This window comes from Microcaecilia unicolor, chromosome 6 (assembly GCF_901765095.1).
Source record: "Microcaecilia unicolor chromosome 6, aMicUni1.1, whole genome shotgun sequence".
Classification (NCBI taxonomy): Eukaryota; Metazoa; Chordata; class Amphibia; order Gymnophiona; family Siphonopidae; genus Microcaecilia; species Microcaecilia unicolor.
The window spans coordinates 114,631,917-114,653,177 of NC_044036.1; the positions used below are offsets into that span (position 1 = coordinate 114,631,917).

Below are 21,261 nucleotides of genomic sequence, written 5' to 3' on the forward strand. Positions count from 1 at the left end.
ATGTCAATGTATCCTCCACAGGATTTACTGGGTAATGACTTCTAAACTCACAACCCAGTATTTAGTACCTGGAGTTGGGATCACATGTTGCATCACTTTGCACTTATCTATATCAAATTTAATCTGTCAATTACATGCCCAATCTTTTAATCTCACAAGAGCCACCTGCAAAATCCTCTGAGGGAGAATGACTTCTGCATATATGTTCTCTAAAAAATTAATTTATTAAGCAGCAACAAGTACAAAAAATATATGCTGTACCAAAGAATATAAAAGAAATCAGAACTGCTTAAAATATCAGTTTACCAACATGTTCAGTGAAGTACAAACAGTAAGATTTGAATGGAAGCAAAAGGAGAGAGGTAAAATTCCATCCTTCAGTTCATAACCATACACTGGAAACACAAGCACAAAATGGTATTATGCTTTTGGTTACATGCTACTCAGTATACACTGTCCTACACATGTCGTTATAGGGCCCATGACTGAAGATGGGTTTTGAACCTCATACAACATTCAAATCCACACAAAAAGCAGCTGGGAAAGTGAGGGAACATGGGGGTTAGGGATCTTCTACATTCTGGGGCTATGATGGCAGCAGATCCTGCATGTGCCTTTGTAAACTTGTTAATGATGTTTGTAACTCTTGCAGCTTCTGTGACAACCAGCGAGGTGGCAACTCTTTCTGCACCAGTATGTGCAGTGCTTGCAGGGCAGCTTCCATGGAGTGTATCTCTGAGTTATACTTCTCATCATGGTCAGGTTCCTGCCGTGGTCGCTTTGCTGAGGGCTGCAAGGATGAAAATACCCCAGAAACATTTCATTAACACAGACAAAAAGATTGTCACCAACAATTTATTTTGTTACAGGTTAAGTCTCAAGGTCTGCACATTAGGATAATAATGCCATTGTGTTTGTATCTTAGCTTGAGGCAGTCACATGCCACTAAAAAGCAAGAGACAGGGGTCACTCTCCAGGCAAGGGTTACAAAGTAAGCGCTGGAGGCCAGGTGATGCAAGACCATCACAAAAGCTATTGTAAGCAGTGAGCTTCAAAGAGATTTCTACTGCCAGAATCTCATGGGAAGCAATGAATGAATATAATCACTGTTTTCTATTCCTCAAGAGCCTTAGTTTCTGAAGGGTCTTCAATACACCTAGTGGTTCCTGTACCCTTTTACAGTCACATTATAATCTTTGTAACTGTATGTCTTCATCTGTATGTTTTCCCTACTGTCACCAAAATATTGAAAGTTATCATTTTCATAACAAATCTCAGCTAGGTTCTTACCTAAATGTAGATTGTGAGGGAATGCAGTGGACACTGCAGATTAACTCCTAACTTCCAGTGGTTTGTTTTAATAATATCTCCTACACAAACTTGGTTTGTATTCCTCCCCTCCATATCAGATCAGGAGTCATTATGAGTGGTTCTTCACCTTACCCCTTCCAAGTAGCTCTCATCAAGAAAGTAAAACAGGCTATGCATAATTCTTTCTCCTCTCTATTCGCCCTTCATTAGTGAAAGAAAATTTCACAACTAATCTATGGCTGTGAGTGTAAGAGCAGGACAGCTTTATCCCTTCCTCCAAGAACTGTAAATAGTGTAAACCCATGTAGCTCTGTCCTACCTGTTTCTCTTCTGAAATTATGGGTATTTGCAGCTGTATCTCCTCTTCTGTGTTACTTGTTTTGACTTTGGTGAGGTATTTCTGTAACTCAACGTTTTCCTGCTTGACTCTTTCTAGTCTGGCTTCTTCAGTCTCATCAGAATGGCAAGTCTGAAGGAAGAACAGTGCATCAATACAAAACAAAACCTTCCACAAATGTCATTCTAAAATTTGCTGTGATCAGTGAAGATAGTAATACAAACCTGTTTATGTTCAAAACAATATCTGAGAGATTAGAGTCTTAACGGAAACTGCTATTTTCAGTTTTGGCCAAAACTGAAATGTCACCGAAATTGTCTAAACACTTTTGGCACAAACCATAACTGCAGCTGAAAATCGTCACCTGGTTTCGGCTTGAAACAAAAAACGTTTGATTGTGTGAATGTAAACCAATGAGGCCCGCTGGGGACTGGCAGAGCTTGCAATCTGCAGTCCTCTGCTAAACCTATAGGAGAGTATTACTCTCCAGTCCAAGGAACTGAAAGCAAAGGCTGACAACTGAAGACAGTCATTTTTACAAGGACTTCCCAACAAGGCTGGCAAGTTTAGGTTCCCAAGTCAATGCAGATGTAGTTACATATCCTCTGAGATATGTAATTACCCACCCACCCCTAGCACATCTCTATTTATAGTCTTAATTATAGTTAATTATTCTAATTAGGATAACAAGGGGGGGGGGTTCATTAGAGTTTTAATTAGATTTAATTAGTTTCTGAGAAGCAAACACTAAATAAATTACACAATATACCATATAATCTTAAGGCTCTAGAATCGAGAGGGGTATTATCCAGTCCTTTGCACTAAGTGCCACTTGTATGATTATCTACCAGTTGGTGAGAGATTATATGTGTGTGCTCCATGAAAAGAGCTCCTAGCTCTCAGAGAATGAGTCCAATCTCTTGAGGCTAGAGTAGTACACTTGGAGGAGCTGAGGGAGTCAGGCAATGTAGAGAAGTCCCATCTCCAGTTTGGCAGCCCCTATGCTGCCTTGGAAGGGGACGGTCTTCTAAAAGAGGAACATCACCCTGGTGAAGTGGGAAGTAAACCTGTAACCAGGACTTGCCCACCATGGGATGCAATATCTTCTCGCACCGAGGATGTGTCTCCAGGAGGACCTCACATGTCACCTAGGTAGGATTTTAGAAAGTGCTGGGGAAGAGCTTGCTGTCTTGGTACATGTGGTGACCAATGACACAGGAAATTATATGAGGGAGATTCTGGAATTTAGGCTCTTAGGTAACATACATAACATAGAACCTCCAGGGTAGCATTTTTGGAAATGCTCCTGTTCCACATGCAGGACCCAAGAGGCAGCCAGAGCTCTGCAGTCTCAAAGCATGGTTGGGACAATGGTGCAGGGTTGAGGGCTTTAGATTTGTTAAGAACTAGGCAATATTCTGGGAAAAGAGAAGCCTGTTCCAAAAGGATGGGCTCCACCTTAACCAGGATAGAACCAGGTTGCTGGTGTAAACATTTAAAAAGGAGACAAAGTAGCTTTTAAACTAAAATTGGAGAGAAAATCAACAGTTGCTCAGAAGCACATGGATCAGTGTGCAGTATCCTTGAAGAGTATTACTGAAACAAGACCGATAGGGAATCCCAACAGAGATGTTTCAATAATGGTGAAAGAAAGCCAGGACTGTCTAATGGGAAAACAAGAGTAAAGCATGCAAATTATCACCATCAACTTCAAAGCAGCTTCTAGATACAAAGAAAAAACACAATTTAAATTGTCTATATACAAATGCTAGAAGCATAAAAAATAAGATGGGAGAGTGGAAGTATATAGCACTAAATAAAGAGGTAGATATAATAGGCATCCCAGAGACCTGGTGAAAGAGGACAATCAATGGGACACTGTGTTGTCAGGGTACAAATTATATTACAATGATAGTGTGGATCAAATTGGAGAGGGGGAGGGGGGGGTTGCGTTATATGTTAAAGAAGGAATTGAGTAAAAAAGAAATGTGTCCACATAAATTGACAAAGGTTCCAACAACGAGTCTTTAGATGAAATTATAGGTCTGCCTGGTGGATATTGTAAAACTTTATAAATTTTTGACAGATTAAAGGAACTGCAATGGGCGCTACTGTTGCCCTAGATGTAGCCAATTTATATGTAGGGGCTTATGAAGAAAAATTATTTGTCTACCTCTTCTTTCAACTCTCAGATTTTATTTTGGAAGCATTTCATCAATGATGTTTTTTTGAAATGGAAAGGAGATGTACAGTCATTTTTTGGTTGGCTGAATAATTGTGTATCTCAAAAGACCAGATAGGGCTTCATTTTACTGTATTCTGCAAGCCAACTGATCGGAACACATTGCTGTATTTTCAAAGTGGTTATCCACAGAAGTTACAGGAAAGTATCCCTGTTGGCCAGTTTTTGAGACTGAAACACATTTCTTCGTCAACAGCTGAATTTAAACGTCAGGCTGATATTATGAAAGAACAATTTTTGCAGCATAGATATCCTCAGAAGATTATTAAGAAAGCCTACAAAAGAGCATGTTTGGCAAATCGAGATTATCTGTTGATATCCTCTTCTAAAACACAGTGTGATCGGATCACGTGTACCACCTTACTCTCCTAAAGTAATCTATCATCTTGAAATATTGGCATGTATTGAGATTGCATTCTTCTTTACAACAACTACTTCTTTTTGCATTTTGCAGAGAGAAGAATTTAAAAAATCTTTTGGTTCCCTCTTTTTTACCACCAGATTCAGCTGTTCCATCATCTTCTACTGAGAAGGGCCATTTTCCATGCTCTAGATGTAGTGTGTGTGCTTTACCTTTTTCTGGAACTTCTTTAACCTTAAATGGCCACTTGGAGCATTTGAAATCTTTCACCAATTGTAATTCCATGAGGGTTGTATACGCCATTTGGTGCCCATGTCAGTTGGTCTATGTGGGCAAAACTTTACGACCCATTAAGGCACGAATTTTAGAATATAAGAGTCGCCTTAAATGTCAGGGCGCGGCAGCACCTCTCATAGAACATTGCTTGACTCACAGTCATTCTTTTAATCAATTAAATTTTGTTGTGTTAGAACAAGTTTTGTTGAATCCACGGGGCGGTAATTTGGATTCTTGTCTTTGTTATAAAGAATGTTGCTGGATCTATTATCTTTCTTCTGTTGAACCTCAGTGTTTAAATAGAGCATATGATGCTTGACCTGGGATGCTTGCTAGAAAGAAGATTTGGATCATGTTCAATTTATTTAGTTATTTTTCAATTTTCATTGTTATTTTTCTTTCAACCACTTTGGTCATTTTTTAGTTCATTCTTTAGCTCATCTTATATATGACTAGTGAAAAAGGCCCGTTTCTGACAGAACCTCAGTGTTTAAATAGAGCATATGATGCTTGACCTGGGATGCTTGCTAGAAAGAAGATTTGGATCATGTTCAATTTATTTAGTTATTTTTCAATTTTCATTGTTATTTTTCTTTCAACCACTTTGGTCATTTTTTAGTTCATTCTTTAGCTCATCTTATATATGACTAGTGAAAAAGGCCCGTTTCTGACAGAAATGAAACGGGTGCTAGCAAGGTTTTCCTCGGAGTGTGTATGTTTGACAGAGTGTGTGTGAGATTGACTGTGTGTGAGAGAGAGTGAATGTGCGTGTGTGTGTGACAGAGAGAGAGTGAGACTGGGTGCGAGTGTGTCCGTGAGAGGGAGAGTGTGTGTGTGAGGGGCCCCTCCCTCCCAGTTCCAGGGTCCCCCCTCCATCCCTCCCTCCCTCCGAGTTCCAGGTTCATCCCCCTCCCCCCCTCCGAGTTCCAGGGTCCCTTCCAGTTTTAGGGTCCCCTCCACCCTCCCTCATAGTTTGAGGGTCCCCACCCTCCCAGTTCCAGGGTCACCTTCCCTCCCTCCCTCCCAGTTCCATAGTCCCCCTACCAGTTCAAGGGTCCCTCCCCCTCCCTCCCAGTTCAACGGTCCTGTCCCCTCCCTTCCTTCCTCCGAGATGCTTGGGGGGGGGGGGGGGGGTTGCTATTTGCTGTCAACCTAAGGAGAGACTGCTTCTGGCGTCCAGCAGCTAAGTTCTGTTGTGACCCACAGGCAGCTGGAGCTCCCTCATACTCTGACACACATTGACAGGCAACAGCGGGGCTGACACAGCCACGGGCACTTACCTGGATAAAGTTTGTATTGTTGACAAATGATCTGACAATACAGTGTTTAAAATTGCTGTTTCTACCAGGTATTTTTTAAAGCTGTTTTAGTGATATATATATATATATCTATATATATCTATATCTATATATATCTCTCTATATATATTTTATTACATTTCTACCCCGCGCTTTCCCACTCATGGCAGGCTCAATGTGGCTTACATATTATATACAGGTACTTATTTGTACCTGGGGCAATGGAGGGTTAAGTGACTTGCCCAGAGTCACAAGGAGCTGCCTGTGCCTGCAGTGGGAATCGAACCCAGTTCCCCAGGACCATAGTCCACCACTCTAACCACTAGGCCACTCCTCCACTTAATTTAGATTTCATGATATTCATATGTACAGATGGGTAGCTTTCAAATAAATTAAAAGGTGTGCAGTAAGAAACCAAAACCTTTTGTCCTTTACCTTTTAAGGCGCAGTTTATCCAGTAGAAACAGCTTTAGACGTGTTTCAGATGGAAGAAGGAAAAAAAAACCGACAATGTGGATCAGCAGCTCCTAGGTGTGCTTGGTTTTGAGTGTATGGGAATGACGGCTGTGTTGGGGAGTAGAAACAGAGATTAACCAATGGGCTTCCTTGCTTACAGTGTAGTTGATTGGGTCACTTTCACTTGTGTGTAGTAATCGTCCTGCTGCATGGCCAGAGTCAGAGAGGAGAGGGGGTGCGGAGGAACGGTGAGCGAGCGGCTGCGGGAGGGTGGGTGAGGGGGATTGTGGGCGGGGGGAGGGGTGCAGCTGCGATTTTGTTTGGTTTTGAGGGTGGGTGGACGGGGTGCAGCGGCAATTTTGTTTGGTTTTGAGTGTTTGGGAATGACGGCAGCGTTGTGGAGTGGAAACAGATTAACCAATGGGCTTCCTTGATTCGTTGAGTGTCAGTGCTCCGTCCTTGACGTCATCAAGTTTGACGCGAGGGCGGGGCAGACACTCATGGGCAAAACGGATATCTATGCCACTTCAAGTTTCCGGCTTAAGGCTTCATTAGAACGTTGGAGGTGCATTTTATATATAGAGATGAGCGTGATATGGGCTGGCACACAATTGAATAAAGGAAGAATAGTTATTTTGCCTATAAACATATGCTAACTTACATATTTGCTTCCGACATCACTACATCATAAACTCTCCTTTAAATATCAGGAAGTGTGTCTTCCCGCGCTTTTAGCCTCACCATCTTTTGGACAGTTGCAAAACTTTCAACACCTTTTTTTTCAAAAAAAAATTTTCATTATTATTTTTTCATTGTTTTTCAGTATCCAGCGACCTGGTTTCAATTCACCCCAGAAGCAGGTTCTTTGGAACCAAAACGCCATGCTTTTTTTGTAGTGGGCGTTGGGAACTGTGCTTGTACTGGGGTTGCTAATTTTGACTTTTAACATTGCTTTAAAGATTGTTTATAATAAAACTAGTAAAAAAGGCCCGTTTCTGAAAGAAATGAAATGGGCGCTAGCAAGGTTTTCCTCAGAGTGTGTATGTTTGAGAGAGTGTGTGTGAGAGTGACTGTGTGAGAGAGCGAGAGAGTGAATGTGCGAGTGTGTGTGTGTGTGACAGAGAGAGACTGGGAGAGAGTGTGTGTGTGAGATTGAGAGTGTGTGCCACCCCCCTTCCTCCCTCCCTCTCTCCCTTCAAGTTCCAGGGTCGTCCCCTCCATCCCTTCGAGTTTCAGGGTCATCCTCTCCCTCCCTCTGAGTTCCAGGGTCCCCCTTCCCTCCCTCCCTCCTCCCTCCCAGTTCCAGGGTCCCCCCTCCCTCCCAGTTCCAGGGTTGTCGTCCCTCCCTTCCAGGTCCAGGCCCCCTCCCTAGGCAGTTTGAAAGTCATCATGACTTACCTCATTGGGGTTATGGCAGCCGCCAGCAGCGGTAAAAGGCGTGCAGGCTCGGCCCTTTTCTCTCTCTCATCTGTGGTCCCGCCCTCATTTCCTGTTTCCACAGGGGCGGGACCACAGCTGAGAGAAAAGGGCCTAGGCTGCACGCCTTTTACTGCTGCTGGTGGCCGCCATAACCCTGACTTGATAAGTGAAGATGGAATGACCGGCACCGATACCTGAGTGGGAAGCGAGAGGGACATGGGGCTGCGGAGGAGAGCGGCAGCGATGCAGAGTCCGAAGACAGCAAGACAGAGGCGACCACAGTAACATCTCCTGACGTCAGGCACGCAGGCTTCTACTGTAGGAGAGTGACATCAGGAGATGGTTACGAACGCAGGTAGCCTCATTGGAACGTTGGAGGAGCAAATTATTATATTAGATAATAAAAAAAGACAGAATAGCATTGGAGGCAGATATCAGTACGTATGAAGTGCTGCAGATCTGGAATAGCTTTGGGCATAGTGATCTTGTAGGAACTTTGTGATGACTACATTCACATGATGAGGTTCAATATACAGTGAGGTTTAAAATCAACAGGGCTGGCTGAAATCAAGCCTGATTCAGTTCAATCAGCTAAATAGTTGTTATATCTTTTCTTTTTCTTGCCCTGGCAGTCTCCTCCTTCTCTTCCTCTTCAATCAGAACTAGGATTGGACCTGGCTCCATAAACTTTCATTTGCAACTCTCTGGGGGATTATCCCCCTTTTTCATATCCCCTACCAATTTAGGTTAGTCAGTCACTACAGCAAAAGTTCTTGGCCAGAGACATGCACCATAAGTTGGTTTTTAATTAAGAGAATGTTACTTACTCTCCTTATTTTTTTAGATTGTTCCCTGAAAAAGCCTTCATTTTGAGTGAAACTGGTAGCTGGAACTGGTAAGAAGAGATAGAATGAGAAAGCATTTGGACTCTGTAGCACTGGAAATAATAGTAAAGTGGGCAGGTTTTTTTTTTTTTTTACAATTATTGCAGCACAAGCACAAATATAAGAAAGACACTTTGGAAATATGCAGAGTGAATCACTAAGACTCCTGGAATCATTGGACACATTGGCTCTATTTTGAGATAAGTATACTTCAACTATTTGCATAAAAAGGTTTTTTTTGTGGGATGTTGGGTTATGATGAAGCTATTACCTCTGACTTCACAGAACAAGAGAGAAACATTAGAAACATAGAAACATGACGGCAGATAAAGGTCATATGACCGATCCAGTCTGCCCATCCTCTGTAACCCCTAATTCTTCCTGTTCCTAAGCGATCCCACATGCTTGTCCCATGCCTTTTTAAATTCTGGAACAGTCCTCAACTCCACCACCTCCACCGGCCATTCCACGCATCCATCACCCTTTCTGTGAAATAATACTTCCTTAGGTTATAAGTACATAAGTATTGCCATACTGGGAAAGACCAAAGGTCCATCAAGCCCAGCATCTTGTTTCCAACAGTGGCCAATCCAAGTCACAAATACCTGGCAAGATCCCAAAAAAGTGCAAAACATTTTATACTGCTTACCCCAGAAATAGTGGATTTTCCTCAAGTCCATTTAATAATGGTCTATGGACTTTTCCTTTAGGAAGCTGTCCAAACCTTTTTAAAACTCCGCTAAGCTAACTGCCTTTACCACATTCTCTGGCAACGAATTCCAGAGTTTAATTACACATTGAGTGAAGAAACATTTTCTCTGATTCGTTTTAAATTTACTACATTTTAGCTTCATCGCATGCCCCCTAGTCCTAGTATTTTTGGAAAGCGTAAACAGACGCTTCACATCTAACCGTTCAACTCCACTCATTATTTTATAGAACGCTATCATATGTCCCCTCAGCTGCCTTTTCTCCAAGCTGAAGAGCCCTAGCCGCTTTAGCCTTTCCTCATAGGGAAGTCGTCCCATCCCCTTTATCATTTTTGTCGCCCTTCTCTGCACCTTTTCTAATTCCACTATATCTTTTTTGAGATGCGGTGACCAGAATTGAACACAATATTCAAGATGCGGTCGCACCATGGAGCGATACAAAGGCATTATAACATCCTCATTTTTGTTTTCCATTCCTTTCCTAATAATATCTAACATTCTATTTGCTTTCTTAGCTACAGCAGCACACCGAGCAGAAGGTTTCAACGTATCATCAACGACGACACCTAGATCCCTTTCTTGGTCCATGACTCCTAATGTGGAACCTTGCATGACATAGCTATAATTTGGGTTCCTCTTTCCCACATGCATCACTTTGCACTTGCTCACATTAAATGTCATCTGCCATTTAGACGCCCAGTCTCCCAGTCTTGTAAGGTCCTCTTGTAATTTTTCACAATCCTCCCGCGATTTAATGACTTTGAATAACTTTGTGTCATCAGCAAATTTAGTTACCTCACTAGTTACTCCCATCTCTAGGTCATTTATAAATATGTTAAAAAGCAGCGGTCCGAGCACAGACCCCTGGGGAACCCCACTAACTACCCTTCTCTATTGAGAATACTGACCATTTAACCCTACTCTCTGTTTTCTATCTTTTAACCAGTTTTTAATCCACAATAGAACACTACTACTACTACTTAACATTTCTAGAGCGCTACTAGGGTTACGCAGTGCTGTACAAATTAACAACTAAGGATGGTCCCTGCTCAGAAGAGCTTACAATCTAAAGGACGAAATGTCAAGTTGGGGTAGTCTAGATTTCCTGAGTAGAGGTGTTGTGATTAGGTGCTGAAAGCGACATTGAAGAGGTGGGCTTTGAGCAATGATTTGAAGATGGGTAGGGAGGGGGCCTGGCATATGGGCTCAGGGAGTTTGTTCCAAGCATGGGGTGAGGCGAGGCAGAAAGGGCGGAGCGTAGAGTTGGCGGTGGTGGAGAAGGGTACTGAAAGGAGGGATTTGTCTTGAGAGCGGAGGTTACGGGTAGGGATGTAAGGGGAGATGAGGGTAGAGAGGTAAGGAGGGGCTGCAGATCGAGTTCATTTGTAGGTTAGTAGGAGAAGCTTGAACTGTATGCGGTATCTGATCGGAAGCCAGTGAAGTGACTTGAGGAGAGGGGTGATATGAGTATATCGGTCAAGGCAGAAGATAAGACGTGCGGCAGAGTTCTGGATGGACTGAAGGGGGGATAGATGGCTAAGTGGGAGGCCGGTGAGGAGTAGGTTGCAGTAGTCAAGGCGAGAGGTAATGAGAGAGTGGATGAGAGTTCGGGTGGTGTGCTCAGAGAGGAAGGGGCGAATTTTGCTAATGTTGTAGAGGAAGAAGCGACAGGTCTTGGCTATCTGCTGGATATGCGCAGAGAAGGAGAGGGAGGAGTCGAAGATGACACCGAGGTTGCGGGCAGATGAGATGGGGATGATGAGGGTGTTATCAACTGAGATAGAGATTGAAGGGAGAGGAGAAGTGGGTTTGGGTGGGAAAACAATAAGTTCAGTCTTGGCCATGTTCAGTTTCAGGTGGCGGTTGGACATCCAGGCAGCGATGTCAGACAAGCAGGCCGATACTTTGGCCTGGGTTTCCGCAGTGATGTCTGGTGTGGAGAGATAAAGCTGGGTGTCGTCACCATAAAGATGATAGTGGAAACCATGAGATGAGATCAGGGAGCCTAAGGAAGAGGTGTAGATTGAAAAAAGAAGGGGCCCAAGGACAGATCCCTGAGGAACTCCAACAGAGAGCGGGATAGGGGAGGAGGATGAACCATGAGTGTACTCTGAAGGTATGATGGGAGAGATAAGAGGAGAACCAGTAGAGGACAGAGCCCTGGAACCCAAAGGAGGACAGTGTGTCAAGAAGTAGGTTGTGATTGACAGTGTCAAAAGCGGCGGATAGGTCAAGGAGGATGAGGATGGAGTAGTGACCTATGGATTTGGCGAGGAACAGGTCATTGCAGACTTTAGATAGTGCCGTTTCTGTAGAGTGTAGGGGGCGAAAGCTGGATTGAAGCGGATCGAGGATGGCATGAGAAGAGAGAAAATCAATGCAGCGGCTGTGAACGGAGCGTTCAAGTATCTTGGAGAGGAAGGGTAGGAGGGAAATGGGGCGGTAGTTGGAGGGACAGGTAGGGTCAAGAGAACACTACCTCCTATCCCATGACTCTCCAATTTCCTCTGGAGTCTTTCATGAGGTACTTTGTCAAACGCCTTCTGAAAATCCAGATACACAATATCAACCGGCTCACCTTTATCCACATGTTTGCTCACCCCTTCAAAGAAATGTAGTAGATTGGTGAGGCAAGATTTCCCTTCACTAAATCCATGTTGACTTTGCCTCATTAATTCATGCTTTTGAATATGCTCTGTAATTTTGTTCTTAATAATAGTCTCTACCATTTTGCCTGGCACCGACGTCAGACTCACCGGTCTATAATTTCCCAGATTTTCTCTGGATCCTTTTTTTTTTTTTTTAAATCAGCGTTACATTGGCCACCCTCCAATCTTCCAGTACCACGCTTGATATTAAGGATAAATTCCATATTTCTAACAGTACCTCTGCAAGCTCATTTTTCAGATCTATCAGAACTCTGGGATGAATACCATCCGGTCCAGGAGATTTGCTACTCTTCAGTTTGGAGAACTGCCCGATTACATCCTCCAGGTTTACAGAGAATTCATTAAGTTTCTCCGACTCGTCAGGTTACTCCTAAGCCTATTCCCTCTTAACTTTGTCATATGCCCCTTCATTCCAGAGCTTCATTTGATAAAGGCTCTCTTCCTGTGCATAAATGCCCTTGAGATATTTAAACGTTTCTATCATGTCTCTTCTCTCCCTCCTCTCTTCCAGCATATACATGTTGAGGTTCATAAGCTGTCCCTATAATTAAGGTTTCTTAGGAGAATATCTAGCATAAAAAAAAAATCTTTTAGAACATGTGGAGCCTCATTTTCAAAGCACACAGACTTGCATAAGTTACTAAGTTACAAGTTGTGCTGCAGAGTGTGATGGAGAGTGAGAGATACTATTTTATCACACAGGTGATACTTATGTTTTACACCTAGTGGTCTTTTTGCCCCTGCGAAACATGGCCTGTGTCAAGCATCTGGTTCTTTTATCTACTGTACTGAATAAAATCCTTTTAAATAAAATATTTTCTTCAGATCTGCTTCTTTGCTTTTACCACTTCTGATTTGTGGGCAACGTTTTTCCAATTATTTGCATAGTTTCAGTTTGAGCTGATCATCAACATCTTCTCTTCACTCAATCATCACAGGACACCCCGAAAACGAAACATATAAGACTTGAGAATGTAAGTGCTTTTAAATATTATCTAAACTGGTTGAATATCTGATCTTGTCAGTTAATGTGACCCAGAACTTCCCTGAATGTCGAAGTACCTGCAGCAGCACAATGATTTCTGGATGTAAAATCACAGTGCTACTGTAGCCAGCAACTTGAAATCCCTATCAGACTCTGTGGCTTGAAAAAGGAAGGTATCTGAAAACTTATCAGCCCCAAATATACTGTGCTTCTACAGGACTGATGAAGACTGGAAAGCACAGAACTTTGAACAAAATTGTGGCAGTGATACCTGTACAGAGGGTAAGGAGGAGACTATATGCATATACGAACTGTACAAAGCACAGAGATGTGCCCTTAATACACAGGATGAAGATTAGATACATTCAGTTTACTTATCCAAATGATTCAGAATTATGATGAATGACTTTTATAGTTATTTGACCTCCTTTGAGTCTTACCTTGTTCAGAAAAAGAATCACTTTGTTCTTCACCTCTTCAGAATGGAGACTCTGGGAAATTGCTTCTTCATGGCTTGTTTCCTGTAAACAAATACCAACGGTTTTCAAGAAGTGAGGCAACCAACATATATCCTCCTCCGGTAAAAGGAGTGAAGATAATGAGATCTTCAGACCACAGTTGAGCTACCAGTTTAACATACCCTTAAGAAAGGCTTAAACAGTAAAATACAGACCAGCAGATAAGAGTTCAAGCAAAGCATTCTCAGAGTAACCATAAACTATTGTTAAATGCAGCTGGACTGTATTTTCTTGGCTCATCATTTATACCAGAGATCAAAGGAGTTTCAGGACTAGGACAGCACTGAATGGTGTCTTCTCACCTTGCACAAACATTTAAATGCTCAGTTCTAAAATCATGATTCTATCCACCAAAATGGCACCCATTCCAGCTCTAGTGATTGAAATATTGTGAGAAAGGAATTTCTTTGTCCTATCAGACTGTGGAAAATGGTTGTGATGAGGAAGGTAAAATTATGTATCATACCTGATAATTTTCTTTCCATTAATCATAGCCGATCAATCCATAGACTGATGGGTTGTGTCCATCTACCAGCAGGTGGAGATAGAGAGCAATCCTTTTGCCTCCCTATATGTGGTCATGTGCTGCCAGAAACTCCTCAGTATGTCGATATCAAAGCTCCATCTGCAGGACTCAGCACTTAGAGAATTACACCCACAAAGGGACACTCTGCCCAGCTCACCACCGCCGAAACGGGGGAGAGGAATCAACTCAGCTCATCCCCACACAAGTGGGGGAGGGGAATCTGTCCAGCTCATCCCCGTGGAGCGGGGGAGGGACACCACACCCGCCGATGCGGGAGGATCTGGCTTATCCTGCAACCACAACCGCGGGAGGAGCTGACTGACCCTAACACCGGCGAAGCGGGAGGGGTACAAAGCTGCCCTACAGCCGCACGAAGCGGGAGGGAGCGCCAGCAGAATTTAGGTCTCAATCCAGGCCCGTAAAACGGAGGGGAGAGGAATGCAGCAGCTCACTGTAACACAAAATCGTCTCAAATCCTGAAGAATCCAATTGAAAAAACTTGAACACGAAGTCCTCCTGAACAGGAACTGAAGACTAAACTTGAACCTGAAATGCAACCAGAATATAACCAATACAGATATCTGGGAGGGGCTATGGATTGATCGGCTATGATAAATGGAAAGAAAATTATCAGGTATGATACATAATTTTACCTTCCATATCATCATGCCGATCAATCCATAAACTGGTGGGATGTACCGAAGCAGTACTCACCCAGGGCGGGACATAGAAATCCCTGACCGCAACACTGAAGCTCCAAACTGGGCCTCCGCCCGAGCAGCCACAGTCAAGCGGTAATGTCTGGAGCAGGTATGAGCTGATGCCCAAGTTGCCGCCCTACAAATCTCTTCCAAGGAGACGGACCCGGCCTCTGCCATCGAGGCTGCCTGTGCTCTAGTGGAGTGAGCCTTCAGCTGGATAGGCGGCACCTTCCCCGCGGCCACATAAGCCGCTGCAATGGTTTCCTTGACCCATCGTGGCACTGTAGGCTTGGCAGCCTGCAGACCCTTACGAGGACCTGCGAACAGCACAAACAGATGATCCGACTTCCGGAATCATTGGTCACTTCCAAGTATCTGATGATGACTCGTCTCACATCTAGATATTTGAGAGCACAGTACTCCTCTGGGTAGTCCTCCCTACGAAAGGAGGGTAGACAGAGCTGCTGATTCACATGGAAGCGAGAAACAATCTTGGGCAGGAAGGAAGGCACTGTGCGAATAGAAACTCCTGCCTCAGTGAACTGCAGAAAGGGCTCCCGACATGATAGCGCCTGGAGCTCGGAAACTCTTCTGGCTGCAGTGATAGCCACCAAAAAGACTGCTTTCAACGTCAGGTCTTTCAGAGATGTCCTCGACAAGGGTTCACAAGGCGGCTTCTGCAAGGCTCTTAGCACCAGATTGAGATTCCACGCAGGTACCACTGAGTGCAGAGGAGGGCGCAGGTGATTAACTCCCTTGAGAAAGCGTACCACATCTGGCTGCGAGGCCAGGGAAGCACCCTTCAGGTGACCCCTGAAGCAAGCAAGAGCCGCTACCTGGACCTTAAGGGAACTGAGCAACAGGCCTTTTTCCAGACCTTCTTGCAGGAACGCCAATACTGAAGAAATTGGAGCAGTGAAGGGAGAAAGTGAGCCTGCCTCACACCACGATGCAAAGGTACGCCAAACCCTGGCGTAAGCAGTAGAAGTAGAGCGCTTCCTCGCTCTCAACATAGTGGCGATGACCTTGTCTGAGAAGCCCTTCTTCCTCAGACGCTGCCGCTCAATAGCCAGGCCGAAAGACCAAAGGGGGAGGGATCCTCCATTACCACGGGACCCTGAAGCAACAGGCCCCGCTCCGCTGGCAGCTGCAGAGGGCCGTCCACTGAGAGCCTGATCAAGTCCGCATACCATGGACGTCTGGGCCAATCCGGACTCACCAGGATTATCTGGCCCGGATGCTTTGCCACCCGGCCTAGCACCCTGCCCAACATGGGCCAAGGCGAGAACACATAGAGAAGCTCCTGTGTCGGCCACTGTTGGAGAAGAGCATCTACTCCCAGAGATCGAGGGTCCCGTCCTCTGCTGAAAAAGCGCGGCACTTGGCAATTGGCTGATGACGCCAACAGATCTAGGCTCGGCTGGCCCCAGCGCTTCGTGATGTCCAAGAAGGCCTGAGCAGTATTCATGACTCCCGCAATGTGGGCCACCGACAGCTGTTCCAGGTTTGCTTCCGCCCATAGGCATAGCTTCATGGCCTCCTTGGCTAGAGGTGCGCTCATGGTACCTCCCTGGCGACTGACATAGGCCACAGCCGTGGCATCGTCTGACCGGACCATACTGGCTTCAGCGCCAGGACCGGGAGAAACTCCAAAGGCGCCAACCGAATGGCTCTGAGTTCCAGGAGGTTGATAGCCCACTTTGCCTCTGCAGGGGACCAGAGCACCTGCGCTGTCCTTCCCAAGTAGTGGGCTCCCCAGCCCATCAAAGAGGTGTCCGCCATGACAACAACCCACTCCGGGGTCATAAGAGGCATTCCTGCGGACAGCTTGTCTTGCCTCAGCCACCAGCTCAGCGCCTTGCCTACCGCCAGATCTAAGGGAAGGCGCACAGCGTAATCCTCCGAAGCTGGAGTCCATCGCTGCAGCAGAGAGAGCTGTATAGGTCTCATATGGGCCCTGGCCCAGGGCACTACTTCCATCGTGGCCGTCATAGAGCCCAACAGCTGCACATAGTCCCAAGCCCGAAGAGGAGAGGCTGCTAGGAACTTGTCCACCTGAGCCTGAAGCTTGACAATCCGATAGTCTGGCAGGAACACTCTGCCCACTTGGGAGTCGAATCGAACTCCCAGATACTCCAGGGACTGAGTCGGGCTCAGCTGGCTTTTCTCCCAGTTGATGATCCACCCCAGGGAGCTCAAAAGAGCAATCACCCGGTCTGAAGCTCTGCCGCACTCTGCATAAGAGGGGGCTCGGATCAACCAGTCGTCCAGATAAGGATGGACTTGTACTCCTTTCTTGCGAAGGAAGGCCGCGATGACCACCACTACTTTGGAGAAGGTCCGCGGAGCAGTAGCCAACCTGAACGGGAGGGCTCCAAACTGGAAGTGTCGGCTCAGAACTGCAAAACGCAGAAAGCGTTGATGAGGAGGCCAGATGAGAATATGCAAGTAAGCTTCCTTGATGTCCAAGGATGCCAGGAACTCCCCTGCCTGCACTGCCACTATAACAGAGCGGAGAGTCTCCATCCAGAAGTGCCAAACTTACAAGGCCCGATTGACCCCTTTGAGGTCGAGGATAGGCCGTACAGAACCTCCTTTCTTTGGTACCTCAAAGTAAATGGAGTAACGTCCCTTGCCAAGCTGATCTTCTGGCACCGGAACGACCGCACCCAGGCGGATCAGATTGTCCAAAGTCTGCTGCACTTCCACAGCTTTGACCGGAGACTTGCAGGGAGAGTGCACAAACCCGTCTCTTAAGGGTCGGCAGAACTCTAGCTTGTAGCCGTCTCTGATGACTTCCAGCACCCAAGCGACTGAAGTTACCCTGGTCCACTCGCCCAGAAACGAGGATAGGCGTCCTCCAATCTGCTCTGGGCCATGGACCAGCGCCCCGTCATTGGGTACGAGACCCTGGGGGAGGACCGGAGGAGGCACCTCCAGGACGGCGGTCTCTGCGAAAGGAATGCTGCTTGGGGGAGAAGTTCCTTATGAATGAAAAGGGGGCAGAGGAGCCCGACTTGCCCGGGCGATACCGACGGGCTTCCTGAAACCGTCTTTTGGAGGAACCGGGGCGGGCACCCCTGGCCCGAGCCCTGACCTCCGGTAACCTCTTGCCCTTAGATGTGCCGAGATCGGTCACAATCTTGTCCAACTCGACCCCAAAGAGCAGCTTGCCTTTAAAAGGCAACTTAGCCAGGCGAGACTTAGAGGCGTGGTCAACAGACCAATGCTTTAGCCAAAGCCACCGCCGTGCAGAGACTGTCTGAGCCATACCTTTAGCCGAGGCTCTCAAGACATCATACAGCAAGTCTGCCAAGTAGGCCAAGCCCGATTCCAGGGCTGGCCAATCAGCCCTCAAGGAAGAATCCGAGGGGAAAGCCCACTGCACCAGCGTCAGGCACGCCCCGGCCACATAGGAGCCGCAAATTGAGGCCTGCAAACTTAAAGCAGGCGCCTCGAAGGACGACTTTAAAGCCGCCTCCAATCTCCTGACTTGGGCGTCCTTTAGGGCCATGCCACCTTCCACCGGCAATGCCGTTTTCTTAGTCACCGCAGTGATTAAAGAATCCACGGTAGGCCCAAGAAAGGCCTCCCGTTCACCTTCAGGCAGAGGACAGAGGCGGGACAAAGCCCTAGCCACTTTAAGGCTCGCTTCTGGGAAATCCCAATGAGCCGAAATCAAGGTGTGCATGGCTTCATGCATGTGGAAGGTTCTAGGCGGGCGCTTCGTCCCCAGCATAATGGCAGAGCTGAGGCTGAGGGAGAGACGTCCTCCGGAGAGGAAATCTTCAAAATGCTCATGGCCTGCACTAACAGGTTGGGCAAATCCTCTGAGCGAAAGATCCGTGCTGCAGAGGGGTCATCCGCTCCATCAAGGAATCCCCAAAGGACCGTTGGGAGAACTCAGATACGCTGCCCTCATCTACATCAGAGGAGACAGAGTCCTCTATGGCCTGGAAGTCCACCCGAGGGCGTTTGCTTCCGGAGGCCTCAACCCCTTGATCAGAGCAACCCTCCCCCCTCCCATGTCCAGCAACACTCCTCCCCTCCCCTTCATCCACCCATGTCCAGCAACCCTCCCCTCCCCTCATGTCCAGCAACACTCCTCCCCTCCCCTTCATCCACCCATGTCCAGCAACCCTCCTCCCCTCCCCTTCATCCACCCTTGTGTCCAGCAACCCTCCCCTCCCCTTCATTCACCCATGTCCAGCAACCCTCCCCTCCACCCATGTCCAGCAACCCTTCTCCCCTCCCCTCCATCCATGTCCAGCAACCCTCCCTCCCCTCCATCCACCCATGTCCAGCAACCCTCCTCTCCCACCTGCCCACCCCACCATCCATCCATACCCAGCAGCGACTCTCTTCTCCCCTGCCCACCCCCTCCAGCCAACCATACCCAGTTCTTGGGCAGCTTTCTCCCCCTCTGGGTCCTGTCTCTTCTGCCCGCTTTCGCCCATCCACGTGGTTGTTGTTTTTAAAGTCCTGAGGCGTTCTCCCTCTGACACCAGCGATTCACACAGCCTGCCTTCTGCCAGTGTCGGAGCCTCTCCTCAGACGTGTCCCGCCTCCTCAATGCAACTTCCTTTCTTGCACAGAGGTGGGACGCGTCTGAGGGAGAGGCCCCGCCCCAACGCTGGCAGAAGGCAGGCTGTGTGAATCGCCGGTGTCGGACTCAGAGGGAGAACGCCTCAGGGCTTTAAAAATGAGCGACGATGTGGATGGGCGCGAGCGGGGGAAGGAGCAAGACTAGCGCGGGAGGGGAGGAGGCAGAGAATGGCAGACTTGAGGCGCGCCGCGCGGGGCCCCCTTAAGCGCGAGGCCCTATGCGGCCGCCTCGGTCGCCTCTGCCTAAGACCGGCCCTATTTCTTGGCCTCCATCCAACACACGTTATTGGAGTCCTTCAGCATTATCTAGGTTAAACAGAAATCCTTCCTTGACATTGTGGTGGGATTGGAAGATGCCCTTTCCAAATGGGCACTACTGACGCTTGATGCATTCCTAGTGTCTGTGTCAAGAAACACTTAGTCACCCACCTGGGGCTACCCCTGCGGCCACTTAGAGGGTCTAGCCCCAGCACAGCTCAGGTCCACCTGCATCTGCCACTTGTGCTCTATACTAGCACCCTCCTCCCACCGACTGGGTCACAAACCACCTCTGAGCAACTCCCCCGCTCTCAAGGTGTTTCCCAATGATTTCTAGGTCAGGATCCTTGGTCAGTCCAGACAAGTAAAGGCAATAAACTAAAACTGTTTATTGTCATGAAAAATACTGAACAGTGAACCATAAAAAACAGATGGAACATAAACAGCACATAATAACAGGTAACTCTGAATATGGATCAATTATTAAACTATCTAAACATTTGTTTACAATCTAAATAGTACCTTGGGAAATCAGGACATATCAAATATAACTGTTCACCGGGCCTCGGCAAAGAGATCCTTCTCTCTTTTCTCTCTGGCTATGACTGGAGAAAAAGACAGTACATCCTAGTTGAATTTTGAACTCCTGGGCCAATCAGTGCCCAGAACAATAAGTTTTAAAAATAGCTGGCCACATCACTGCAGGTTACCTCTTATCTGTGTTAACCAAAGAAGGAAGTCATTTGTCTGTAACAGCTTTAAACAAATATGCACCACCTGCTGGCCAAACTAGAGAAATACACTTCAAGAAATAACTGTTTTACAGGCTTAACAACCCACTATTTTGTCATAGTTTGATACAGCTCCTGTAGCCATTGAGACTGATACCTCTGATGCCGAAGTCGATGGACCGTACTTCTCTGTGCCAAAAATTTGGTCATGCTATTTTTCACAACTTCTAATCCCTTTATTTAACATCTGTGAACAGAGTTTACAAAGGGCCTGAGGGATTATGGTCATGTCCCAGAATTTGCAAGCACAAATTGTAAGTGTCTGCTAGGAAAATAGTCCTGTTGCATCGAAGTGCACTTCCTAAAACCATTGGGAGTTTTAAGGGACATATCCAGAAAAATGGCTGAGGCAAAATCAAACAGCTCGATTGTGAAAAAGAAAGAGGAAACCCCCAACTAAGCCTAAGGGGGCCTGATGAACTGCGGAAAACAAAGAAAACTTAAAAAAAAAATCTAAGGAACTACATGGAGAAAAGGGCTCTGGCCCCACGCGACACTTACATAATTTTAAATTAAGAAAAAAGAACAATGCAAATCGCCAATACACATACACAAGAAAAAGGGGAGACAGAGAAACGCATCCTCACTGCTCTGCAGAAAAGAACAGACTGACCTGGATCTATGTGATCCAATGGGCAGAAAGATGCACACATGTGCAACAAGTCACTTCTAAAGCCTTCTAGTAAAGAGAACACTGGGGAGCATCTTTGTGCCAGGGCTCCACTGGTGATGTCACCCATTAGTCACAATGCCGAATCCTGCTTGTTCTGAGAGAATACTCATTACTAGAGAATTTCAGGGAGTTGTATTACAGTTTGTGCAACAAATGATCCATTATCAGATTTAATGGGCAGTGCAATATCTGTGTATATTCCACCTGTAAGGATAAACACTAAGATCTCCACAAACTTCTG

General features: G+C 46.2%; 1 protein-coding gene across 1 annotated transcript in view; it reads right to left on the reverse strand.

The window, feature by feature from the left end:
* Nucleotides 1-260: 260 nt before the first annotated feature.
* C6H1orf112 (chromosome 6 C1orf112 homolog) overlaps nt 261-21,261 on the reverse strand; it is a 148,895-nt gene continuing 127,894 nt past the window's right edge. The window contains 3 exon segments of the mRNA XM_030207309.1: nt 261-790; nt 1,631-1,780; nt 13,389-13,469. Coding sequence (XP_030063169.1) covers nt 587-790; nt 1,631-1,780; nt 13,389-13,469 — 435 coding nt within the window. The 3' untranslated portion in view covers nt 261-586.